This window comes from Ceratotherium simum, chromosome 5 (assembly GCF_057802395.1).
Source record: "Ceratotherium simum simum isolate JZ-2026a chromosome 5, ASM5780239v1, whole genome shotgun sequence".
In the NCBI taxonomy this organism is placed as follows: domain Eukaryota; kingdom Metazoa; phylum Chordata; class Mammalia; order Perissodactyla; family Rhinocerotidae; genus Ceratotherium; species Ceratotherium simum.
Genome location: NC_141904.1, coordinates 89265874 through 89292701, shown reverse-complemented (window position 1 = coordinate 89292701; position 26828 = coordinate 89265874). Strand labels below are relative to the sequence as shown.

The 26828-nt window shown below is 52.4% G+C and overlaps 2 protein-coding genes across 2 annotated transcripts in view; one reads left to right on the top strand and one right to left on the bottom strand.

Moving 5' to 3' along the window:
- EFCC1 (EF-hand and coiled-coil domain containing 1) overlaps positions 1-5818 on the bottom strand; it is a 38967-nt gene extending 33149 nt beyond the window's left edge. Inside the window, exons 1-2 of the mRNA XM_087431591.1 lie at positions 4906-5818; positions 3064-3356 (exon numbers count right to left, since the gene is read on the bottom strand). Coding sequence (XP_087287717.1) covers positions 3064-3356; positions 4906-5622 — 1010 coding nt within the window. The 5' untranslated portion in view covers positions 5623-5818. The remainder of the gene's footprint in view (positions 1-3063; positions 3357-4905) is intronic.
- A 10486-nt stretch (positions 5819-16304) lies between these two features.
- LOC101391464 (cilia and flagella associated protein 92 (putative)) lies at positions 16305-25388 on the top strand. The gene is made up of 3 exons (XM_087431590.1): positions 16305-16605; positions 19254-19444; positions 23644-25388. The coding sequence occupies exons 1-3, from the start codon at positions 16347-16349 to the stop codon at positions 23650-23652; spliced, it is 459 nt and encodes a 152-aa protein (XP_087287716.1). The 5' UTR covers positions 16305-16346; the 3' UTR covers positions 23653-25388.
- The last annotated feature ends 1440 nt before the right edge of the window (positions 25389-26828 follow it).

The window sequence follows — 26828 nt, the reverse complement described above, 5'->3', positions numbered from 1 at the left end:
GAAAACTGGAAGATGCTGGAAAAGTGTGAGTCAGGTCCTTTATTCTAAAGAAATGGCTTCAAGCTGTCATTCCCAGAGGGGATTTCAGTCATTGCACTTCCCCCCCAAAGACACAGCTGCAGAGCACCTGGAGGCATTCCAGAGAGATGTCACTTAACAGCGTGTGATGGCGCTCTAGTCTTTGGGGTGGGGGCCTCTTACTCCCACCAGTTCTTCCACACTGCAGCCCCAACGCAGGGTCCAGTGCAGACAGAGGTGGGACGTCTGAGTTCCTGACACTTGTCACGCAAAAGTGTAGGTAACAGCGTAGCCACAGGCCCTCTCTAGCCTGTAAAACGTCCTGTAGATGTTTCTGGGGTGGGAGAGTCCAGGAGGACTTGTGCGTGTCACCAAACCGGCATGGGATGTGTGGCTTTGGGCTACTTGGGCTGCAGTTTGAATCCAGGCCTGTCACTTACTCGCTGTGCCATACTGGCAAGGTGCTTCCTCTCTGGCCTTGGTTTTCTCATCTGTGGAATGCAGATAGTAATACCTTTCTCTTCTGCTGGTTGAGCGGCTCATCTGAGCTAACATGGGGACAGTGCCTGGCGTCATGCCTGGTACACAGCCGATGCTCGATAAACGTCCTCGGCTGCTCTCTCCTCTCTCCTTTCCTTTCTTCGAAGAGAGAGAACTTTGGAGCAAGTCAACCCACTAACTTGCAAGCTCTGGCCATAGAGACTGGGGCTGGGCAAGGTGTAGGGGGCACATTTTTATAGGGGCAGGGGAACAAGTGACAGAGCCATCACCTAATCACCATGTGAGTTTCACACAGTGTCACTCACTCTCTGGTCCTCGGTTTCCTTATTCACTAGGCATCTCCTTTGGAGCCTCTGCAATATCTGCTCCCCATTTTCCTTACTAAGAGAGCCCCAATTTTGTTTGGGGCATCAACATGACCAGACTCTCATGTAGACAAGAGCAGCCACATGACACAGTTCTGGCTAAGTTGAGGAGGTGCAAGTTCTGGTGGGGAAGGGGTTTCTCTCCCTGAATACACAGGCAAAGCTCACTAGAAAAAAATCTTCCCCATCCCCAATGTTGCCTGTCCTTCTTCTTATGCCTGAACAGCAGGCATGAGGCTTGGAGGTGCAGCAGCCATCTTGTAACCATCAGTCAACCAAAAAAAAGGGAAAGTGGAGAGAAAGAACACAAGCTGTGGGGGCAGGCAGGCCTTATTTTTCCACTTCCTGGCTTGGGTGGAAGTGGCCTTGGGTACATTACTTAACTTCTCAGAGCCTCACTTCCCACAATCTGTGAAATGGGGATAAAACCTCTACCTTGCACAGATCTTGTAAGGATTAAATGGTGCAATGGATACAAAGTCACCTTTTCTACTGTAAAGGGCTAGCCCCACCTTTGTAGTTACTTTTACAATCATGCTGTAAAGGACAGTTACTTTAGAGCAAAACAAAGACCAGACCCTTTATTTCTCCTCTTGGAGAAAGTTCTAAGGCTGGACATGGGCCTCAAGCCAACCAGCCCTGCTCTTTAGCGGATCAGATATGCAAACAGGAAGTGACTATTCCAAACATTTGGAGCTGCAGGAGGCTGGCCCAGAGTGGGCCTCCTCGGAGGCCTCCCTGCACCATCATGCCTTCTCATCCCCCAGCTATGAGTGCCTCAAAGGCAAGGACGCCGCCCCTCCTCTGAGGAGCTAGGTCGGGAGGCCCCCTTCTGGCTGCCCCACTGGGCCCCCAACTCTCTCTTGCTCTTTCCCCTTCTCCCATCTCTTTGTCACAGCTGTAGCCAGGGTCATTTTTGTTTGAAATGCAAATCTGCTCCCATCACCCCCTCTCGTAAAACGTTTCCATGGCTTCATGCTCTCTCCAGGGAAAGACTGAAGTCTTTGCCGCAACCTTCCACGCCCTGGACGGCCTGGACTCTGCCTGCCTCTCCAGCTGTACCCCTCCAGCCACTCTGGCCTCCCTTTAGTGTGTGGAGTGTGCCAGGGTCCCTGCTGCCTCAGGGCTTTGCCCATATTGTGCCCATTTCCTAGAACGCTCTCCCCTCTCTGCCTCCCTGGCCCATCTTGCCAAGTAACATCCCATCCTCAGCTCTCAGAAAAGATGCCACTTCCTCAGGGGCTGGCTGAGCCGGCAGCAAGCAAGCAAGGGTCCCGCTCCCCGCCGCAGCTTTCATCCAGCCTACTGCCATAGCTCCAGCCACCTGATGGCCTCACACGCTCGCGAGGGGCTGCTCTGGCCAGGGATTCGGGCTGTCTTGTGCACAGTCACATCCCTGGTACCTGGCACAGCCCCTGCACAGAGTCGGTGCTCAGCACATGTGGAAGGCAGGCAGGCCGGTGTGCCTTACAATTCCAAAGGTGCTCTGTTTACTGAGCAACTACTGTGTGCCAGGTGGGACCTCACTGCCTCCTCACAGCCACACCGGCAGGCAGAAACTCGGATCTATGTCCCACCACAGAGGAAACAGAGGTTCTGAGAGGGGCTGTGATTGGCCCAGGGTCACACATCTGTCAGAGGCCCTGCCAGGATTTGCACTGTGGTCCCTAGCCCAGGTTCCTGCCTGGTGGAGCTAGCACAAAGGATTGCTGTACATCTGTTTCCTCATCTGTAGAATGGGGACATGACGGTGCCTACCTCACAGGGCTATTGTGAGGATTCAGTGAGTTAAGCCACCAGTGCTTAGCTCAGAGCCTGGCACACATAAAGTGCTCAGTAACTGTTAGCCATTGTCATCATTATTACTGTGTTGATCAAGTCAAAGAGAAAATGAGAATAACTAAATCCTATTGCAACCCATGACTGGGCCAATGGAGGGACTTGGTGGTGATCCGGCACATGAATGGACAGATGGATGGATGGACAATGGGTGGTGGGTGGTGGAGAGCAAGCAATGGAGTGGATGGGTGACTGAGAAAACGAAGAACCGACGGACGAATGGCGGGACACACGAAGGCACGCATGAACAAACGCGGGACCACAGGCACGAGTAGGGGTGCACATCGAGGTTTGGGGGAACCGGCGCGGACCTGGGCCCCGGCCCGCGCGCCCTGCTCACCTGTAGCGCCGCAGCTCGCCCTCCAGCCGCCGCAGGCAGCGCTGCAGGCCGGGCACCTGGCGCGCCAGGGCCTCCAGCTCGCGCACGCGGCGCAGGCTGCGCAGCACGGCCTGCCGGGCCTCCTCGGCGCGCCGCCGCACCTCCGCCTGGCCCTGGCGCAGCCGCCCCGCGCGCGCCTCGGCCGCCGCCAGCGCGCCCCGCGCCTGCCGCAGCTCCCGCAGCTCCCGCGCCGCCGCCTCGGGCCCGCCGCGCCCCGCCTCCGCGGCGCCCGCCTGGCTCTTCCAGAGGCCGACCTGTGGGGGACAGGGCAGCAGGGCGGCGGGAGCGGTGAGCGCCGGATGCCCCACGCCAACGCCCGCCACGCCCGCGGCCCCCATGCCCGCGGCCCCGGAAGCACGTTAGCAAAGCAACGGTGCAGTTTACTGCGCGCACTGCCTGCCGGTGCCAGGCGCGTCTGAACTCGTTTAACGCTCGCAATAACTCTAAGGAGGCAGGCGCTCTAATTATCCCCCTTTTTTAATGGATGAGGGCAACTGAGGCACAAAGCCCATATTCTGTTCTTTGCACAGTATCAATGGTTCCCAAACCTCACATCTCTTCTCTGCTTGCCTCCTGCCTTCCTAGCATTCAACCCTCCGCGGCTCCTCTACCCTCTAGACTGGAGGAACAATCTAAGGGCCTCGGATTAGCGTTTCTGGCCCTCCCCAGTGTCTACTCACTAGACTGTCCTTGACGATGACGGTTCTGCCTGTCTTGTCTACTGCTGTGTCCCTGGTGCCTAAAACAGGACTGGCATACAGTAAGTGCTCAGTAAATACCTGGAGCATGAATGGAACTGGACGATCTTACTCCACATCCTGGGAGTACTTCCCCGCCCCACCGTCTGCTTATCCCGTGTCCCTTGGCTGCCTGCCCTTGCCGGTCCACAGCCATGGGCACTGAAAGCGGCACTTGCCACTCTGCACCCCGCAGCCTTCTCTCCGCTGCACAGGGCTGGTGACTGGCCAGTGTGGGAGTGAGGCTAAAACAAGGTCAGCTGCCTCCTTGCCCATCGTCTCTTAGGGCAGAGGCTGTTCTTGTCCTCATTTGACCCCTTGCTCCCTGAATCACCTTTGGTACACGCCTGGGCACCACGCTGAAGTGTTTGTTGACTGGATCCCAGATGCTGGGCTGGGTCATATCTCACTCAGTGCTTCCTTCTCCATGTCCCAGAGTAGGCCAGGCCCCTGCAGGCACTCGGTGTCCAGTGACTACCTGACCGACAGTGACACCATCTATTTAGCACCTGGACACCAGGCCTGGCCCTGAGGGAGGCTCACCAGTATTGAACGATTGCACAGAGCTGCCCATCTACCCCATTAGGCAGGGAGCTCCTTAAGGGTGGGGACAGGGCGTTCTTCCCACCTTATCTCTCAAACCTCCCAGAAGCCTGCCACCACAGAGAGCCCAAGATGTTCGCTGAATGACTGAATGTGAGACTGCCCAGGTTTCCTGGGAGGGTTCAACTGCTGGGATAGAGGGAGCAAGACAAGGCGGGGGACAGGGATGGTGTGGGATGGTTACCTGGGTGGGACTGGGGTTTGGGGGGGTGGGACGGATGATGAGAATAGGAGCGGGGTCTGGAGTGTAATGGGGTGCGATAGAGACTGGATGCAAGCAGGCCGAACCACTTCCCGCAGCAAGTGGGCCTGCCCTCTCTCCCCCCTTCCTCTTCCTCTGCCCGGCTCGGGCTCTGTAGCCAGCCCTGCAGCCAGCCGGCTGCTCAGACGACCCCCCTCATCCCGTCACTACAGACCCCCCACCCCCACCCCCACCCCCACCCCGCTCTGCGCTGGCGCGCACCTGCAGCGCGAGGCAGCGCGCGTCACTGCTCTGCAGCGCGGCGCGCAGATCCTCCACCAGCTCCCGTAGGCTGCTGTTCTCCTCCTCCAAGCGCGCCAAGCGCTCGCTGTCTGGGCCGCCGTCGGGGCCGGCCGTGCGGGGCGTGCGGGGCGTGCGGCGGCGCGGGCGGCGCAGGCGGATCTGCGTCTCGATGTGCTCGCTGAGAGCGCCGCGGGGCAGCCGGGGCCCCGCGCGGGTGCCGAAGTACCCGCAGAGGCGCGCGTGGAACTGGCGGAAGGTTAGCTCGGGCGGCTCAGAACTCAGGGCCAGGCGCGCCTCCTCCTCGTCATCTGCGTCCTGGTCGGTGGCCACCCCAGGGGCCGTGTCCCCGGCGGTCACATTCCCGGAGCTCGCGTCTCTGGCGGCCGCATTCCTGGTGGCCTCCCCGGCGGCGGCGGCGGCCCCCTCGGCGCGCAGCCCCAGCACCGCGCAGAGCGCGCGGAAGTCGGCGCGGGGCAGGCGGCCGGCGCCACGGCAGTCCAGATGGTGGAAGACCTCTTGCAGGTACTGGTCCAGGCCCGTGGCCAGCACCACGATCTCATTCTCCACGCCACGGTCCAGCCCGTAGTGGTGAGCCAGGGCGCTCAGCAGCCACTGCGTGCGCCGCGCGGGTGGCCGGTACGGGTCACCCGCCGCGCCCTCCATGCCGGCCTCTGCGCCCAGGCCGCTCGGCTCCATCGCTGCCGCGCGTCGCTCCTTCGGTCCCTCCGCCCCGCCACTTCCAGGGGCGGCCCCAGAGTTGCTCGAAAGGAGGGGCTTAGCGGTCGCGGTCTCGTTGTAGCGTCGCCGAGGACCGTGTCCAGCAGCTGCGCTGGCCTGGCAGGGCGTCTGTTCACCCGGGTTGGTTTGGAGGGGGCTGGGTAGGGGGCTCAGAAGCCCCGGAGATCCCCCCGCAGGGCCGCCGCTGCCGGGTCTTCCTCCAGGTCTCGCTTCTCCGGGTGAACCTCGCGCCCTTCTCGTCACTCCCGGGGCGTTCCTGGCGTCTCCCTTTTCCTCCCACTCCCGGCTCTGTCCGCCTTCAGGTCCCCACCCTCCGCCCCACCCGCCTTGCGCGGAGAGTTTGCCCTGAGACGGGGCGAGGGTGGGCACAGGATGGGAAGCTGGGGAGGGACCGGAGAGTGGCAGCTTCGTCCGGTTGCTGGGGACGTGTCCCCTACGCCCACGCGTCACTCCACCCCGTCCCCAGACAGCCTTTTGAGGGCGTCCCCGCGAGCTTGCACCCGCCGTCCTTTACCCCGTAGGTGCGAATTCCCCCTTCCCTTAAATTCAGCTACTGGATTGCCCAACCCACATCTCGCTCCACGATAGATGGTCCAAGAGCCTCACGTGATAACTAGAGCAGAGGAGAAACAGGCTGAGAGAAGTGAAGGGGCTGCGTTAGGGACATTCCGCTGGTGAGAATCCGATCTCAGGTGGACCCTGGCTCTCTAGGCTCTGTGTGTGTTGGGGAGAGGGCGGGGATAGCGAAGTCGTGGTCTTTCCGTCCCCACCTTTGTGCCTGGGGATGGTGAGTTGGCGATGCCACCTGAATTCCATCTCTGAGCTGGAGTTAGACTAAACAGGTTGCTGTTTGGCCAACATTTTCTCTGGTGCCTTAGAACACATTTCTGGAAGGTGAAAGAAAAACCAGCTTCTCAGGTGAGTGCTAGGCTGTTTTTCCTTTCTTTTTCACAAGAGAGGTGTAGAGATGTCGTGCACCTGTTACCTGCACTGGGAACGGTTATCCAGCCACGTGGGAGCAAGAGGCGGACTTGCTTCCACTGTCTTCGGCTATAAGATGGGCGAGTCTGGCCTTGTTATAACTCTAGGAATTTAAATGTTAAATCTTGGAATTTGAAAAAGCACTAAAACCCTGTCTTCTCTGCTGCAGTATCCCAGAATCAGTACTTTGTCCATTTGGCAAATTCCTACTCATTCTTGAAGACTTTGTCCAAGGTACACCTCTGCCAAGAAGGAGTTAGATGCTCCTCCCCAACCATTTTGGACATACATTTTATTAAAATTGTAAGAGTAATAGCAATTTGACAAAAAGTTTTACATGAATTCCACTTCTTGGCTTCTACCTTAGAAAAACACACGTGCACAGGATGCTCATTGCATCATTGTTTATAACAGTGAGAAACTGGAGATAACCTGGCGCCTGTCAGTACATCAGCCAGGATGAATCACCAAAAAAGGATGAGTGAGGAAAAACAAGTTGCAGCATATTATGTGCAATGTTCGTACTTACATAACGATAACAACAAAACCCCACAAAACAGTATGAAATATTTTCTATGAGGACGTGTATGTAAGTGCATAGGAAAAGATGGGAGGAGTCACAGACTGATTCCATGGTTATTCCTGGGGATCCGACATGTTCGGCTTTCACTGGAACATTTCCCTTTTCTGCAAGGCGATGTTTTTAGTTGTTTCTTCTCTTTCTTTTCTTTTTTTTAGGAGAGGACATGCTTTATTTGCATTTACAAACCACAAAGTTCACCCATTTAAGGTGTATAAACAAATGGGTTTATTGTATTTATAGAGTATTTAACTATCACCACAGTCTAATGTTAGAACATTTTCATCACCCACCCCCCCAAAAAACCTTGTGCTAGTTAGCCCACCCTCCTCCCCCGTTCCACCTTCTGCTCCCAACCCCCACCCCTAGGCAACCACTACTTTCTTTTTCTATGGATTTGTCTATTCTGGACATCTCATATAAATGGGATCATACAATGTATGGTGTTTTGTGACTGGCTCCTTTTTGAAAAGATTAACAATGTTTTCAAGGTTCATGCATGCTGTAGAATGTATCAGTACTTCATTCCTTTTTATGGCTGAATAATATTCCATTGCATGGAGAGACCACATTTTGTGTATCCATTCATCAGTTGATGGACATTTGGGTTGTTTCTACTTTTTGGCTTTGTTTTGTGTGTTCACATGCATTCATTTCTCTTGGATATATACCTGGGAGTGGGATTGCTGCTTGTACAGTCATTCTGTTTAACTTTTTGAGGAACTGCTGTTTTCCAAAGTGGCTGTACCATTTTCATTCCTACCAGCCATGTGTTTCTTGATGCATAAAGTAATACAGATGTTCTCGGTCTAGGACTCCTGCTCACCCACCGGCTGCCTCCATCTCAGCTCACGGTGCCTCCAGCCTTCCTCAGCAAATCCCTGCCAGCTTGGACTCTTCTCTCATTTTCACCCCCCACCTCCAGGCTGTCAGGCTGCCCAGCGCTCTGCCTTCGGAACGTATCCTGAGTCTGACTCTTTCTCCCTGCTCCACTGTTACCTCCCTGGGCCAGGCCCCCAGCATCTCTCACCTGTATTATTGCAATAGGCTTCTCCCAAGAACTGCCCCTGAACTCCTATGTCTGTTCTCCACAGCCAGAGGATCCCCTCCTGTGCAGAGGACCCCCTAATTGTTTTTCTCTCACAGGGACTAGAGCTCCACGGCCTGGCACAGGCGGCACCGCACTCCCCAGTAACCTCTCAGTTACCGCCACCGCCTCCCTCCCCAACCTCCTTGCTGTTCTTCTGACTCACCTCAGGGTCTTTGCATCTGCTTCCCCCAGATGTTTACAGCCCACCCTCTCACCTCCAAGTCCTTTGCTCCAACATCACCTCCTCAGTGAGGTCTTTGGTGACATCACCAGGACTCTGAACCTCTAACAGATTCTATCTTGCCTGTGTGTATTGTCTGTCTCCCTGTAGTAAGCTGTCAGCTATGAGGGTAGGGATATTTGTCTGCTTGTTCACCTAGAATGGCATCTGGCACACTGAAAGAAGATCTCCAGCTCCCATCTCAGCCACCTTCCCACGGTCACCATGGGAATGGTGTGCTGTGTTGCCTTCCACATGCTTTCTTTGCCTACAGATGATATGTTTTTGTTTTTGTTTTTTTTGGTGAGGAAGATTAGCCCTGAGCTAACATCTGTTGCCAATCCTCCTCTTTTTTGCTGGGGAAGATTGGCCCTGGGCTAATATCCATGCCCATCTTCCTCTAGTTTGTATGTGGGACACCTGCCACAGCATGGCTTGATAAGTGATGCGTAAGTTGGCGCCCGGGATCTGAACCTGCAAACGCCAGGCTGCCAAAGTGGAGCACGTGAACTTAACTGCTATGCCACTAGCCTGGCCCCCGTGTACTTTTTTAATTTGTATTTTTTAAAAGCAGCCAATAGGGCTGGCCTAGTGGCGCAGTGGTTAAGTGCGTGCGCTCTGCTTCAGCGGCCCGGGGTTCGCAGGTTTGGATCCTGGGCATGCCGACGCACCGCTTGTCAAGCCATGCTGTGGCGGCGTCCCATATAAAGTAGAGGAAGATGGGCATGGATGTTAGCCCAAGGCCAATCTTCCTCAGGAAAAAAGAGAGGGATTGGCATTGGACGTTAGCTCAGGGCTGATCTTCCTCACAAAAAAAATTTAAAAAATAAAATAAAAGCAGCCATTGCACCACACTGCCATTTATTTGGGGGCCTCCCATGAGGTCCGAGCTTCACAAAGCCAGGGACCTGGTGCCCCCTAGAGCACAGCACGGGGCCTGGCATAAAGGAGGCACTAATAATCTTGGTTTGGATGAACACACATGTAGAAATGAACTCACTGCATTGAAAGGGAAACCCCCCCTAGTTGGCATCGGTGGGATTCTGGCATCCTTTCGCCCAGCGATGTTGGAGTCAGCGAGACTCCAAATGTTGATAGTTGGTTGGATCCACAGCTGGACCATAAGAGCTTCTGGGCCCAGAGCCCCAACGCCTTGGGGTTTGCTGTGTGCATTTAGAACAGGACTCTGGGAGTGGGCTCTGGACTAAGAATTGGATTTGATTTCACGTTAATGCTGAGAGCTGGCAGCCCAGGTAAGCCTGCAGCGCTCACCCTACCCCGCCGCTGCAGGTGCGACTGCTTCTGGGGAAGGGATCCTTTGAACAGCAACTTTCCTGGGCCAGTCAGTATTGAAAAGAAAGTCTTTAAATATCTTGCCATGCAGCCATTGCCCAGCCTTGACCCCCTGCAGCTCAGCGGGGGCCGGGCAAGTCAGAGTTTATAATGGTGCGCTGTCAGGCCTGTCTGTCTGTGGGGCAGTGTTACCAGGCGCCTCTGAAACCATTCCAGTTGGGCCCACAAGGTTTTTGTATAAGGTTCGAAGTGAGCAAACTGAGAGGTCCCCTGTGCTCTTTCATCTGAGCTGGGGGTGGGGGTGGGTCTACGTGGGGAGAGCAAAGGCCCCGGCAAAGAAATGATTTTCTGAAGTCAGTTCAGTCTTTTTTGAGCCATTTCAAATAGTATATTGTTCAAAGTGTCTTTACATAGCCCAGAAAAATGCTAAAAAGCAAAAATAATCCACCATTGTGTCATCAAACGGGGACCACAGGGTACTTCTGATGTATTTCTTTCCAGAGCTTTTCCATGCACTTGAGCATGAAAGAACGTTGAGGGGTAATGGAAATATTCTGTCTTCATTGGGGTGGTGGTTACATGACTGTATACATCTGCCAAAATACTTAAAAAGGGTGAATTTTATAGGACGCGAATTGTACCTCATTAAACCTGACAAAGAAACACAGTTGAAATGCTGCTGTCTGGATCTTTCTTTGCACATCCACCATGCTTCCTAAACAGCTGCGCCATCATTAACACTGCTTTGCAGACGTTCTTGCGGGCTGCTCCATTCTCCCTCTTATGACCGGACTGCGAGGTGCTTCATCACCCCCCACAGATGCACATGGAGGTGGTTTGCAGTTTTTCTCCAACACTGTTGGTTCTGTATCCTGAGTGATTTATTGCTTGGTTAAGGGGTATGAACATTTTATAAGCTCTTGATTTTGTCAAACTGTTTTTCAGAAAGTTTGTGTCATTCTGTGCAGTCCTCGGGAGTGTCTGGGAATGTTCTCAGGCCATCATTTTTAGTGTCAAAGCTTTTTTATATTGTTAGGAGTCTTAGTGGATCTGCTTAGTGTTCAGACGCCAAGTTTTACTTCTCTCTGTTAAAAATGGGCCTGAGTTAGGCCAAGATTTCTTAGCTACAACACCAAATGCATGGTCCAAAAAAGAAAAAATCGATAAATTGGACCTCATCGAAATTCGAAACTTTTGCACTTCAAAGTACAATGGTAAAAACACCATTAAGAAAATGAAAGGACAAGCAAGACACTGGGAGGAAATATTTACAAAACATATGCCCAAAACGGAGTCATATTCAGAATTTACAAAGAACTCCTACAACTCAATAAGAAGACAAACAATTCAATCAAAAAGTGGGTGAAAGATAGGAACAGACATTTCACCAAAGAAGATCTCTGGGTGGCCAATAAGCACATGAAAAGATCTCAGTATCATTAGTCATTAGGGAAATGCAAAACAGAACCACAGTGCGCTACTATTTCACCCTCATGAGAATGGCTCTACTAAGATGGACAATAAGTGTTTTCCAGGATGTGGAAAAACAGGAACTCTCACAGGTTGCTGGTGGGAATGTGAAATGGTACAACCACTTTGGAAAACAGTTTGGCAGTTTCTCAAAAAGATAAGCATAAAACTACCACGTGACCTAGCTATTTCACTCCTCGGTGTCTACCCACGACAAATGAAAACATCTGTCCACGTGGAGACTTGCATGTGAATGTTCATAGCAGCATTTTTCACAAATGTCCAACCTCAACGTCCATTAACTGATGAATGGATAGACAAAGTGTGGTATGGCATACAATGGAATAGTATTCACCCATGAAAAGGAATGAAGTACTGATAAATGCTACCATGTGAATGAACCTCAGAAACATTATGCTAAGTGAAAGAGGCCAGTCACAAAGCCAGACCATGTATTAGATGACTCCATTTATATGAAATGTCCAGAAAAGGCAAATTTTTAGAGACAAAGTAGATTAGTGGTTGCCTGGGGCTGGGGGTGGGAACAGAGATTAATTGTAAATGTGCATGAAGGGTCTTATTAGGGAGATGACAATGTTCTACAACTTATTTATGGTGATGATTTCATCACTTGGTAAAGTTACTAAAAATCATTGAATTCTACAGTTAAAGTAGGTGAGTTTTATGATGTAAAGGATACCTCAGTAAACCTGTTAAAAAAGAGAGTCTGCTTTGGCTAGGTTAGAGTGGCAAGAAGATGGGTGGAGCTGTTTCCCAGTATGCTTCCAACTGCCAGAGTCTTGGATAACTTCAGAAAGCCCTCTAGGTGCTGATGGAAGCTTTGGGGCTGCCCCACCATGGGAGGAAGAAGGAACCAGTGATAGATTGCCCTCAGACTGCTCCTGTCCATGGGAGGCCCCTTTGCAATGTGACTTGGCCCTTCCTCCTATGCAGAGGTGGAGTCTGTTCTTCATCCTCTTGAATCTGGGCTGGCCCTTGGGACATGCTCTAGTCAATGGAGTATGGCAAAAGTGACGCTGTGCCAGTTCCAAGCCTAGGCTTCAAGGGACCTTGCAGCTTCCACCTTTGCCCTCTTGGAACCCTGTCCTGAGAATGCATCTGAGGAAGCCACTCCAGCCTGGTGGAGGATGAGGGGCCACATGGAGGGGAACAGGGGTGCCCCAAATGCTAGACATGTGAGTGTAGTCATTTGGGACCTTCCAGCCCTGTTGACCCTCCAGATGAGTATAGCCCAGTGAGTGAGCCCAAATGACACCAGAGAAGAACCACCCAGCTGATCCATAGCATTGTGAGAAATAACAAGTGGCTGTTGTTTTATGCCACTAAGTTTTGGGATAGTTTGTTATGCAATAGACAACTGAAACTTATGCCCCCTTTCCTTTCCTTTGACTTTTCCAGCCCTGAAGTTTGTGGACCCACCTCTCACACCTGAGTACCAGGTGGCACTCATTCCATGACCTTGCTCTCATTCCATCCCATGATGCCCTGGGTCTTGACCTGGACACCACCTCTCTCAGGGCAGTGGTTCCATATCTTGGCTGTGCAATGGAATCTTGGTGGAGGCAGCTTTTTAAAATATGGGTTCTGTTCAGTTATTTATAATTGTGCAACAAATCATTGCAAAACTTAGTGGCTTAAGACAACAATAATTTACTTTGATAAATCTGCAATTTGGCAGGGCATGGTGGAGACAGCTGGTTTCTGCTACACACGGTGTCAGCCAGGGTGGTTTGAAGGCTGGGGGCTGGAATAGTTTGGAGTCATTCTTCGGAATCAAGTCTGGCACTCGCACATATCTGGTGGTTGAGGATGGCACTCGGCTGGGTATTCAGCTGGGGCTGTTGGCCAGAACATTTACATGTGGCTTTCCATGTGGCTGCTTGGGCTTCCTCACAACATGGTGGCTGGATTCCTGGAGTGAGTGCCCCCAAATGACAAGGCAGAAGTACATGGTATTTGTATGACCTGGCCTTGGAAGTCACATGGTGTGACTTTTGCTGTTCTCTGTTGTCTGAGGCAGTCACAAAGGTCTGTCTGGGTTCAAGGGGAGGGGACTAGACCCACCACTGGATGGGAGGCGTAACGACAGCACACTGTGAGAAGAGCATGTGGGAGGGAATCTACTGGGGTGGCTGTCTTTGGAAAATACAATCTGTTACTGGTTCCTAAGCTCCACCCTTGGAGAGTCAATTCCACAGGTCTGGACTGAAGCCTCAGAATTGAAGTTTTGACATGCGTCTGGGTGATTCTGATGCATATCGAGGGTCGGGCATTGGCCCTGTATCCCAGACCTATGGCCTCTCAACGCTGAGCTCCAGCCTGTTGCCACAGGAGATGCTGGGGAGATTGGCTGCTGCCCTGGGTGGTAATATGATCAAGGACCCTTTGGAGGGAAAGCAGGCTCAGGCCAGCAGGAGGAGCAGGAGGCCTGCGGTCGGTCCGAGGGAGGGTGGCGTTGCTGACCTGCTCTTGTTAACGGGGCCTTGTGGGAGCTGGTGTAACCGGCAGCCTTTTCTTCTTCCACCCCTGCGTTCATCTTTTTGGCACCTCCTAGTTTATAGACCGTGGCCTCCAGGCTGCTGGTGGCACGGCATGGACAGGGTGGTGAAGGCATTCAGTGGTGAGAGTTTGAGTCCTCCTCCCCAGGGGGCTCACTGCCATTTGGTGACTTGGCCTCACAGCTGTCTTCCAGGCTCAGTTTTTCTTAGACTGATTGAACCGGAGGAATACTGGAGGGCCCCAGTCAGTGGGCAGTATTCAGGAAAGCACTGGCCTAGCCCCTGGGAGTGGTCTAGGGAGGTGGGCACTGGGAGGCCGGGGCCCTGGCTTTCAGCTCCAGCTGTGCCACAGCTTTGCTCTTTGACCGTGGGTAGGTCATAGCTCAGCCCAGAGCCTCAGTGTCCCCAAGAGTTAAGTGTGTGTGTGGAGTCTCAGCTTCCAGTCTCTCAAACAAATTACTGGTGAGGGGAGCTGCTCTCCCTTAACAGAAGATCTAACATGGCTCCCCATTGCCCGTAGTCTTAGCGCCCTGCCTGCCCTCCAGCCATGTACTGGGGCACCCCCGGGCCCACCACTCCAGCCTCATCATCCCTTCCTCCAACTTGCGGTGCTCTTTCACCTCTCTGGGCCTTTGCATATGCTGTTCCCTCTGCCTGGAATGCCTTCTCTTGCTTTCACTTCCTGGCAAACCTCAAAGTTTGGCTTTTGTCACCTCCTCCGTGAAGCCTGCTGCTGACCCCTCTTTCCAGTCACGTCTGCGGTGTGTCCCTCCAGCCCAGCCCCTGGGGTGTTCTGTGGTCCCCTACATCGGGAGCAGCAGCCAGGGCTCTCAGCTGCCTTGGGGGGGGTGGGGAGGGTAGGGGGCGGTTTGCCGACGAGCCCAGGCTTTGGAGTCAGATCGCCTGGATTTCAATTCTGTGCCGCCATATGATCGCTGTGTGACCTCAGGCAAATCGCTGCACCTCTCTAAGCCTCAGTTTACTCGTCTCTGAGTTGGGGCTCACAATCACTAAACAGAATTCTCATGATAGCTGAAGGACATCAGCGACAGAAGCAGAAAGTCTATATGAGACAGCTGTGGGTTGGGGTGGGGTGATCTGAGTTTGCGGAGTCCATTGTTTCCTTTGCCTTTATCTAAGAATGGGAGGTGGGGGCTGATGGAGCCGCAGGGAGGAGCCAGCAACCCCTCTTCTCCATTCTGTAGGTCAGGGTCAGGCGTATAATAGGTGCTCAGGTTCAGAGCGGAAATTCCTTAAAGATTGAGTGGATGAATGAATGAGTGGATCAATGAATGAGTGGATCAATGAATGAGTGGATCAATGAAGGCAGCTGGTTTCCGGATTTGGATACACCTATTTGCCGGACGTTGCCTGTGCACTGGTCTGAGACCAGCGGCAGAGACAGGAAGCCCCGCCCCGGAGCCCCGACCCCCGGGGCCGGAGCCTCGCCCGTCTCCTAGCAACCGTTCAACAGCCTGGTTGAATGGCCAGGTCCACTGGCCTCCCTGCCCCGAGGACAGACTGTGTCCTGACGCCGTGGCCTGAGCTCGGGCTGCTGCCCAGCGCATCCGCCCGCAGGTACCGCCGGCGCATTGAGAGGACCGCGCGGCCCCACCCCGCGCCCCGCCGCTCCAGCCGGCCGTCTAGCCCGGGCTCCGCCTCCATGGACCCTGAGCTTGTGCCCTGAGCCCTGCACTCAATGCCCGTGCGTGTCTCGCTCGGGGGTTCTCACCCTCCTTGACCTCACCGGGCGCTTGCACATGTTGACCCCTGGCCTGCTTTGCCTGTCCCCAAATGGCAAACGCGTCCTGTGCTTTGGCGCAGGTCGCCGAGGCCTCTCTGAGTGGAAGCTCTGGGGATTCTCCCCCCGCCCCTTGTGGCTCCTGGGGAACGCGCTCGCCTGGGGGAGGCATTCCAGAAGTGCCAGATGACTGACTTCCGATTGTGAAAGGAGGAGCAGCGGGGGCTGGGGGGAGGCCAGAGACTCAAGCTGGAGAAACTGGGGTTGCTCATTATCATGATTCCTGACAGCCACTGTTCTCTGTGAGTCATCCCTTCATTCTCGAAGTTGATTGATTGCCTGCTGTGTGTCAGGCAGCGTCTGAGGCCTTGGCGGTTCAACCAAGAAGAGGATAAGGGGGGCCGGCCCTGTGGCTTGGTGGTTAAATGCGCGCGCTGCGATGCTGGTGGCCCGGGTTCGGATCCCGGGTGCGCATCGAGGCACCACTTCTCCGTCCATCCTGAGGCCGAGTCCCACATACAGCAACTAGAAGGATGTGCAGCTATGACATACAACTATCTACTGGGGCTTTGGGGGGAAAAAATAAAATAAATAAAATCTTTAAAAAAAAAAAAAAAAAAAAAAGAACAGGAAAAGGGAAGGGAAAGGAAGGGAGGGAGGAGGAGGAGGATGAGGAGGGTGGGTGGTGGGGAAAGAGGCAGGCTTACCTCCTGGGAGCAGAGGGCCCTGACAGCAGTGCTCTTATTTTCTTCCAGCCAGGAGTGCCGGGCCTGGGGGTGCTCTGCAGCATGTCAGTGCGCTCCAGGGAGTGGGAGGACGAGGACAGGGCCAGCATGGGGCCCATGGTCTCCACGGGCAGCTTTTACCAGTCCGGGAGCGAGGGTGGCGTGGAGGAGCACCTGAAGGCCAGAGCGCAGGCGTCAGGTTCTGGCCACCAGTGCAGCAGCGTCGAGTCCTCAGACGGGCCTGCCAGCACTGTCGACTCTGACGTGCCCCGGGTCATCCCCTGGCATTTCAGCATCTCCCTGGCCTTCCCGGTGAATGTCGGTAAGTGCTGGAGCAGATTCCCACACCCTCTGCAGAAAGAGGGTGTGCTAATGACCTCCTCCCAGGAGTTTAGGGCACCTGTGCTCCCTCCACCCTCCACTGGCTCCCCCAAGTGGGGTGGCTGATGCCCAGGAGCAGAGGTCAGAAAAGAAATTGCAAGTTTAGGGGGCCCTCTATGGGCCAGGCAAGTAAGTGGTAGTATGGGCTCCCCATACTTAATCGTCTCCACAACTCTAAGAAGTAGGTGGTGTTATTTCTGCCTTTTACAGATGAATAAACCATGGAGAGGTTAAGGCATTGCTTCCCAAAAGCTGGTTGTGCATCACTTAATTCCTTGTTTAAAATACAGATTCTCAGATGTATTGAAGCAAAATCTCTGAGTGTAAAGGTATATCAATTAGCTATAGCCACAAAAATACTGTGTAATGAACCCAAACTAGCTCCCCAGTTCAGTGGCTTCAAACAGGAATCCCTTGTTCTCCTGGATGAGCGACTGGGCTGATCCAGGTTGGGCTCATGTGCCTCTCATCCTCCTCGGGATGTGTGGGCTGGCCCAGACACATTCTTATTATAGCAAGGCAGAGGCACACAAGAGGGCAAGCCCAGTCACCCAAGCATCCTTCAAGGCTCTGGGCACCTCCCACTTGCTAATGTTTGATTGGTCAAAGCGGGTCACGTGGTTGCCCAAGATGAGGGGCAGAGAAAAGTACTCCACTTTTTGATACGATTTTTCTTTTGTCGCCTTGAACTGTCCCCGCCCCCCCATGATGATTAATTTCAGCTTCTACTAGTAGTTCTTTGATTGCTGCCCCAGCTATTTTGGACACTATCGATCAGGTGTATATTATGTTTAGAATTGACCTATCTTCTTGGTGAATTGAACTTTTTGTCATTATGTCTGACCTCCTCTATCCATAATGATGCTTTTTATCTTGGGTCTTTTGCTTTCAAGCAAAAGATCCTGGAAAAAGACATCTGGCAAATACCAACCAAAAGAAAAGCGGTGCTTATTTGATCATCTTTGATCCTCACATCTCTTGCAGCATCTGCTGGGCTTGTTTTCTTGTTCTGGTACTTCCTCCAAAGGCATTTACAAAATAGATCTCTGTGCAGCAAAACTTGAGCAGACTTTGCTTGCCTGGGAGTGATTTTATCACGCCAATACCTTTGAAGGACGTGTCTTTGGCTGGATATAGAATTCTAGGTTCAAGGTTTTTTCCTTCAATACCTAAATATTTATGGGTTTGTTTATAAATGTTTATATAAATTGTTTAGTTAAGAGAAATGAGATCCTACACATTCTCTTCTACAACTTGCTTTACAAAAATTTGACAGTATGTCTTAGGTATCTTAGAGGATATGAGCATACTTGTTTTTACTTGGCCGTTTTGTTTTAAACACCCATATGGTGTTCTATTGTCTGTCTCTAATTTATCCTACCCCTTATTGGTGGACATTTAAGTTGTTTCCAAGTTCTTTCTGTTACAGTTCTGCAATAGACATCCCTCTGCCCTCTGCGGGGAAGGTCTGCCTGCTTTGCCCCTACAAGACTCTGCTGAGGTCCCCTGGGCAGCTTTCCCAGCACTCCCGGGCAGAGTTTACTCCTGCCTCCTCTGTTGCACCTCGGAACCTTGTTTATGTTGCTGCTGTTACACAAATCACATTGTGCCGTGATTTTTTTCTTTAACCAGCTTCTTACTGTCTAGGGTGAGGCAGGTGAGGCAGAATCGCCTAAGGTGAAAAGTTTAAGGAGATGCTCCCTCTCAGAGTCATGCACTGAAATTTTGCACCCTGGTGTCCCATCCCAGTCCTGCTACTGTTACCAAATTGACCTCACTCTGGTGACTTCCAACCCATATTCGGAGGAGCTCCAAGGAGGGACCCACGGGTGGGCCTTGTACCTGCAATCTGTCCCCTCCCTGGAGGGTTCTTTTCTGTTTGGAGTTGCGGATTTGAAATGAAACCGAAGCTGAGCAGTCAATGGCAGAAGCTTTTATTCAATGGCCAAAGAATGGAGAAGTGGGAAGCAGGTTCACAAATCAACTTCTCAGCTCGTGGGGCTCGTAAGCAGCTGTTATAAGGGGTCCAGGTAATGAAGGGGAAGACAATTCATAGTTTTCAGAGAACTGGGCAGGCTTTCCTGGGGATCAAGGGTGCCACCTCTTTTCTTTCCTTATTTGATCATATCCTGCCGTTGCCCTGGCAATTGTAAAGTGTCATGGCGCTGGTGGGTGTGTTATGTAGCACGGTAATGAATTACAATGAGCGTATATTGAGCTGCAGGGTCTCTGTCAGGTCAAGTCAGGCTGCCATGTTGCCTTCAACTGGTGTTAAATGGTTTTGACTGGATGTCTCAGCCACCTCCTCCCTCCTCTTATCGTGGCTTCCTGTAAGCTAAAGAGAACATGTCAGGCTTGTTCTGAGCAGGGCTGCAGTTACTAGCTTATGGGGTCGGTGGGCTGGGTAACACTACTCTGCTGGCTGGGAGGACTGGCCCTGCATCTTACCCCCAAGTCAGGCAAGCAGCATGGGTGTATGCGGCCTCCCACAGCACCGGGCTCTTTCTTGGTTCCAGGGAACTGTGGAGACAGGTCTGCTTTTCCATGTGAGGTTAAAACAAGACTCATTATTAAATCTATATCTTCTAGGTGATAAAGGAAAATGTACAAGTTTGATTGAAAAACGTAAGAAATGCCCTAAAACGGGCAAACCTGCTGCAAAGCTCCGCCGTTTCCACCACGTTGAGTATTTTCTTCTGCCGCATGATGGAGAGCCTAAAAAAGTTGACATTGTGCTGTTTCCAGCAGTGGCCAAAGTGTTCCTGGATTCAGAAGTAAAGGTGTGTGTGTGTGTAGCCTTGCATATAGCATAGAGTCTAATAGTCAGTCTATGAAGTGTGTTTGCTTCCCCTGGAGCTTGATAGAAATGCAGGCTCTTGGGCCCCACCCCCGACCTACTAAATGAGAATCTGCACTGACCTAATAATACCAGTTACATGACTTTCGATTTATTTTTACCTAGTAATTTCTTTGGTGTTTCAAAAGATTTTGGAGCTCTTGTGATGTCTTTGTGTGAGTGCACGTGTGTGCACACCCCTCTACCCACATGCATGCATGTTCTTGCCTGTGGCCTGGCTCTGGATCGGTGCTTGGAAGTCATTGGAAGGCACACTATCTGCAGGTAATTACTTTGATTCTGTTTTCACCGAGGAGCCCAGAGGTGTGATGGGCCCGGTCCATGACACCCATTTCCTGATGTGAGCTGGGAGCTGGGAGAGAGACAGGCACAGAAGTCAGCAGGTGGAGAGCAGGGCCTGGCTTCCTTGCCAGTAAGGGCGAGGCTGGTGGCAGCGGTTCAACTCACACTGCTGATCCTCCTCGCCTTCCACACTGAACGTCTCTTGATGTCGTTCTTTTACACAGACCGTGAGGCCGTGGCATGAAGGAGACAAAGTCTGGGTGTCATGGATCCAAACTTTTAACATTAACATGACAAAGGAGTTACTAAAGAAAACAAATTTTCACAGAATAACTTTGAGGCTCTGGGACACTAAGGAGAAGATTTTGAAAAAAGTTAGGAAGTATTGATCAGAGACGTTTGGGTTTTTGGAAGATGCAGGAGCTCTTGGTAAGTCAGGTATTCGTGTTTTATTTGAAATGTCTCTGGAGGCTCGTGGCTTCTCTTCAGTAACGGGATAAAAGCCAGCGTCCCCTCGTTTCCTTCATCTGAGTTTCCCGAGCACACATTGGTTTCCGTGTCAGTGACCCATCATCCCTCCAGGATGTGCACGGGTGTTAGGACGTGCCACGCGGTGGAGTTGTGGCTGAGAGTGAGCAGGGTTGTGTGCGTGCACAGTGGCCGTCACCTCCTCCTCTGCCACCTTTTGGGACCTCCTGTCCCTGGGCAGCGCCAGTGTGAGCACCCACCACTGGCCTGTCTCCCTGGACAAGTATTGTGTATTCACTGAAAAAAATGAGAGGAAACAAAGGGAAACTGCAAAACCCCACCATCCTGAGACAACCATGTTAATATTTTCTTATAGACCCTCTAGATTCTTACTTGTGTAAAAATTTTATCAGTGCCAGAAGTCTCCTTTTGAACTCCCAAGGAGAGAGCTGGGAGGAGTGGAAAGACCCAGGCTTTGAAGCTAGACAGCTGAATTCAATCCCGTGTCCATCTTGAACTAGCTGGTGACCTCACGGTCCTGCCTCCTCTGGTCATCTGCCCCCGAGGCAGGGTGATGGGCGCCGTCCCCCCAGGCATAAGCAATGAGGAGGATGTGCCCTGTCTGTAGAGAATTTAAAAACTGTAATAAAATGCTGCCAATTAAACTATGCCACGGTGTTAATCGTAAGATTCATCCCAGCTTTAGAGAAGTTGGGGTAAAAGCCATGCGCATCTTGGAATTGATGGAGTGTGGCGCTCTCATTGCTGTTGCCAGCCGCTTCCAGCAAGTACGGTCATCCCCATCTTACAGTGAGGATGTCGCTTGCTTGAGGTGAGTGCCAGTGCCAGAGTCAGAGCCCAGTCTTCTGTGACTGGGAAACCTCTGCTTTCTCCGGTTTTCCAGCCTGTCTTCTCCAGGAGCCTTTCTGAATTGGGGGCTTGGGGCTTCCGATTTTCACTCTTTCATGTATATCCAGGGTTTCTTACCCCGGGCACCACTGGCATTTTGGTTCAGACCATTCCTTGTTGTGGGGGGCTGTCCTGTGCTCTGTAGGATGTTTAGCAGCACCCCTGACCTCTACCCACTAGACGCCAGTGGTAGGCTCCCAGCTGCGACCGGTCAACAGTTTCTGCAGATGCTGACAAGTGTCCCCTGGGGCTGGGGGAGGCAGGTAGCAAAAATCGCCCCAGGCTGAGAATCACTGGTTTATATCTAAACTACTCATTGAAGGGTTCCTGTGTGGGAAAGTGGGATTTAAGGTGACTTTTCTTACTTGGACCAAAGGAAAGACCCATGTCCTCAAAGTGTGGGCTCTAAACCACCTGCATCAGATGCACTTGGAGTGCCGCCTAAGTGCAGATTCCAGGGCCTGCCCCAGAGCTGCTGAGCCAGAATTTCTGGTAAACATCTGCCCTGCGATGGGCTCACATTGGAGCAGTGGTGCTGGGGTGGGTGTATCAGGAAGGCTTCCTGGGGGAGGGCAACGGGATCCAAGTTTGGAAGGGTAAATGGAACCAGCCGGCCAGACCAGGAAGGAGGAAGGGTGTTCTAGGCCCTGCAGGGAGGGCCCGTGGGCCTTTTGCTGTGAGTGTCCTTGAAATGACAGCACCTGCTCTTCCTCGAGCCCCATCCCAAGCCTGGCGTCGCTGGCTCTCATGTTAAATCATCTTCTTCCATTAGTAAAAGCAGGGTATGTTCACTTTGTAAAACAGTTTAGAAATAGACTAGCACAAGGGAGAAAAAAATCAAAATCACATGATGCCTGACCAGAGACAGTCATTGCTAACATTTCCCTGTGCATTTTATATGTGGATACATAATTTTAATAAACACGAGTCTAGGGGCCCGCCCCATGGCTTAGCGGTTAAGTGCACGCACTCAGCTGCTGGCGGCCCGGGTTCGGATCCCAGGCGCTCACTGACGCACGGCTTCTCTGGCCATGCTGAGGCTGCGTCCCACATACAGCAACTAGAAGGATGTGCAGCTATGACATACAACTATCTACTGGGACTTTGGGGGGAAAAATAAAATAAAATGCTGTATATAAAACTACTTGAATAAACTGACTTATATTTAAAAAAATAAAAAATAAAAACAAGTCTAGTGTGCATGTTGTCTTAAGTCCTGCCTTTTTCATCTAGAAAGATATCTTCTTGCAACTCTTGTTTCTTGGGAGTGCAAAAACACCATCAGAGGTTTGTTTCATGTTACAAGGGGATAGGAGATTTATAGGGCTGCACCGTAGGTCATGGGCTGGAACCTGTTAGCTTTCAGCCTGCTCGTCTTACATGGAACATCCCAATCAAGAGTTAGCATTTCTCTTCTATTGAATCTGCTCAGCCTCTTGGCTTCTCAGGATCGGACAAAGACTGCCTCATTCTTGAAGCCTCCCACGTCGCAGTTGACTCTCGCTCTGCCCTCCACTCTTGGCCATCCCCCCACCCAACACCTAGTTGGTGTCTCTGCCTGTGTGTCGCTCTCTGGAGCTCTCTATCCCTCAGCTGGCTCCTCTCTCTGCACCCAGGTTTTCTCCTGTCTCTTCTGTCCTACCATTGCTCCTTGACCTTTCTCTATCACCCCTTTGACCTTGGCACTTCATTGCTCTGCAACTTTTCATGGCTGCCCAGTGCCTTGGGGAACCGAGTCTGACTTCTGAGTCCTGCCTTGAAGCCATCTTATTATTTGTTCCCCAAGGCTTCTTTCTCATTGCCACCCCCACCTTCACACCTGGTCCAGCCCCTGGTCCTTGAAGATGCTAGAGTTTTCCTCATTGTAGGGCCTGCCTTTAGGCGTTTGGCCATGCCTAGGGGGCTCTTAGCCTCATCCCTTTCTCCAAAATTTATCTATCCTTGGACACTGAATCCAATTCCACCTTTTTTTCGCGCGTCCTTCTTGTAGCTTCTGTAATCTCTATTCATTCACTCACTACCTCTGCTCGTTCCTTATTCCACACATGTTGGTTGCTGGCACGTGCATGCAAGGCCCCATACTGACAGAAGTGAAAGACATGGAGGGGTCATCTCCCTAGCTGGGGACAAGGAGCTCTGGGTGTGGTCCTGGCTTAAGGACCAGCTCTCTGACCACAGGAAAGTTAGCATCTGATTGGTAATGGCTTCCTTAAAGTCAAGTGTGATTGAACAGAAGGACATATGTCAAGTACTTAATGGTCTTATTTGGAAGAAGCCATTGCCAGTTGAGGTCTGAGTTTCCTGGTATTTTGAAGCAGCCCCCTCGGCAACAACTCCGGGAGGACAGGGGCCTTGCCTATTTAATCCATCTCCAGCACCAGGAGAGTGATTGTCGCATAGTAGGTATTCGGTAAGTATTTCTGTTTGATTGACTCAATAATTCTTTCTTCTCCTGCATTCTAGAGGAAGTGAGAGATGTTGTTCCAAGGCAGAGGAGGTCATTTGAACAGGGCAGGCACAACAAAGAGGAGTGGAACCAGGAGTATGCACCAGGAAACCCAGAAAAATCAGGAAAATTCTTCATCTTTGCATGGCGAGTGGAGACGACCTTTGAGGACAAGCCGAGTGCAAGACTGTGTCAGGAAGAGATGGATGATGTTGCCGGTGTAGTGCGTGTGCACTGGCATCCTTCATGGGCATCTTGGCTTTATCTCGCTTTACAAGCAGCCTGCGTTTGTGGAGATATTCTTCCTGGGGAGAAGTTAAAGCCCTACAGGGTGTGAGAGTAGCCTGCAGCCCAACGCTCAGCAGACACAGCTGGGGGCACCATGCAGCGCGGCCCACTTGCCAGGAACTGAACCATCCTGTGGGAGGTGGCATTTCTTCCTCCACTGTCCAGATGAGGAAACTGAGGCTCGAGAGAGACGGTGTACCATCTCCAATAATCCCTGGCCAGGAAAAGACAGCGAAGCACTTGCTGTTGACCCCATTTCAAGGTGCCCCACCCACGTCACTTTCTAGTACTTTGTTTTATACCACTTGTCACTTTCTGAAATTATCTTGTCTCAGGCCTGTCACCCTCACTAGAGCAGGGACCCTGTCTACCTCACTGCTGCACAGGGCCTGGCACATAGTAGGCCCTCAGTAAATCTTTGTTGGCTGAATGAGGTGGGATTCCCACTCAGGTCCAGCTCAGTGCACTTGTGTCTCCCGTCACAGCACCGACCCTCCCGGGTCCCGACTCAAAGTGTCTGTGCCCCGGCACCCTTGGGCTGACAGGTAGAACAGCAAGGGCCCCCCCAGGGGTTGTGACACCTTTGAAAAGCCTGGTGGAGAGCCTTCTGTGACCTTTGCAAGGCTCACAGAATTTTATTCACATGGTTATTTGCTTGTCCAACCTTGGGGATCCTGAAACGTTCTCCTCGTCAGTCACGGGTTAATAGCTGCCCTAGACATCTCCTCCTGAGAGGGGGCGCACAACCTCAAACCCGACCCTGCTCCCTAATGGCCATTCTCTGAGGGGACCAGAAGAAGGGGGACGTTATGGCCACATCAGGTAGGGTGTAGCAGAGGGACTTGCCTCTTCAGATGGCCGCCGGCCACCTGGCCCACACCACCATCTTCTTCTCCTGTCTGGTCCCCTGCTTCCTCTGCCCTGCCACCTCCCCCTTCCTCCCCAAGCTCAACCCAGTCCTTCCTTCACTTAGAGGCGGTCCGAGTAGCCTTTACAAGGTGAACCAGAGCTGTCACTCCCCCACGAGGCCCCGCAGCACCCAGGCCCCGCAGACCTCTGTGACTTGATCTCCCGGCGCTCCTGCCCTCCCTGTGGCCGCCTCTCTCTGTCAGGCACACCCTGCGCTGACACACCGTGTGCTGGGCTGTGGCGCCAGCTGTCCAGCTGGCCTGAACCCTCTTCCAGGAACCCCCCAACTCTTGATCTCCACAAGTTCCTTCAATCCTGTCATCCTGATTCCTTTTCTCATACGTTTTCTCTGAGTTATTTTTTATTTACTTGCTTAATATCTGTCCCCCTACCCCAAGACCTTGTCTTGTGTAGCATTGAATGGTGAGAATCTAGAAACGAATCTAACTCCTGGGCCCTAGGCCCAACTCAGTTTTCTTTGAGAAAAGGAAAAAACCCAACCCAACCAGCACCTCATCTAGAGCCTGACATAAATGGCTCTCAAAAACTGTGTTCCCTTCCTTCACTCCCCTCTAATCAGGTAATATTTCTTGAAAGAGGCGGCCCTTGAGGAATGCTTTGGGACCACTCGGGCCCAACGGGAATCCGTCTTGCTGGCCCATCTGCCCCACCCCCACGTGACATGGAGAAGCTCAGGTCCAGAGGAGAGGCAGGGAGGGCCCCGGTGTGCCGACTGCACTCCGAGTCTAATTCCCAGTCCAGGGCTCTTGTCCCACTGGACCCCTCATCTGTCCAGTTGGCCGGGCGTGGGGAGGGGAGAGCAAGGCCAAAGAGAAGCCACAGGATGGGGACGGGCATTGGGACATGTGCCACCCTTGTCTGGGTGCAGAAGACAACCATTAGAAGGCTGTCCATCCAGGCCGGGGCCCCAGAACCATGCCTCACTGGAAACAGCCAAAGGAGCTGTCTAGCCTCAAAAAGAGTGTCGGGAGAGACTGAGCACCCTCTGACATCTACACTGCATCTGGACCTGCCCATTTTGCACCATCTACTCTCGAACATCGAGAAAGCCTTGAAGTGGGTCTCCCTGTTGCGAGATCTTCACAGAGGCCAGGATTTTCTCAAAGCTTCCATCAAATCCTCCTCACCCCTGCTGAAACACTCGGGTGGCTTCCCATCACATTTAGCATAAAATCCAACTGCCTCCCCACAGCCCAGGTCTGTCGTGGTCCTGGCCCTGCCGCCTGCTCCCCTTCACTGCCTGCCTGTGACGTCCATGCCCTGGACAGCTGAGCCAGGCCCCACGGCAGTGCCTTTGTGCTGTGTTCCCTCTGTTCGCAGACTTTCACAGGCCCAGTCCCTTCTCGCCAATCTTTAGTAAGCCCCTCTCAGAGCAGCCCTCCCTAAACACCCCATCTGAAGTAGGGTTGCCCCCATCTTTCACCAACCCTTTCTCATGTTTTTCTTCATAGCACTTATCACTACTTGGAGTTTTTGCATTTATATCCTAGTCTCCACCCAAATGTCGGCTTGTCTGTCTTCTGTATCACCAAATCCTTTGTACCTGGCACACAGTAGATGCTCAGTAAACGTTTGTTTGGATAAATGAAATATGAAGGGTCCTCATGAAGTACAAAGATTTGGCCTGGTCTTTTCGCTGGGAGTATTAAACTAGGTGTCTGGAGAGCCTGGGGTGAGGACCCAGACGGTACCTCCCCCTGCCTTCCCACCTGATGCCTTAAGATTGTGGATGAGCAGTTCCCCCTAGTTGAGGAATGAGCATTGACAAAGGTGGAGACGACTTGTATCAGTCCACCTCCTGTACCACTGGAAGCTGCCCTGCGCAGTCACAGGCTCTGTGCTGGGCGCCTGCCTTGTACTCCATGCCTGTTTGAAGGGTGGCTTGGAGGGGATGTTGGCAGAACACGCAGGCCAGGTGTGGTCTTAGGGGAAGCCTTGTGTCTGGGGAGCGGGATGGTTCTTGGGAAGGACAAAGTCTTCATCC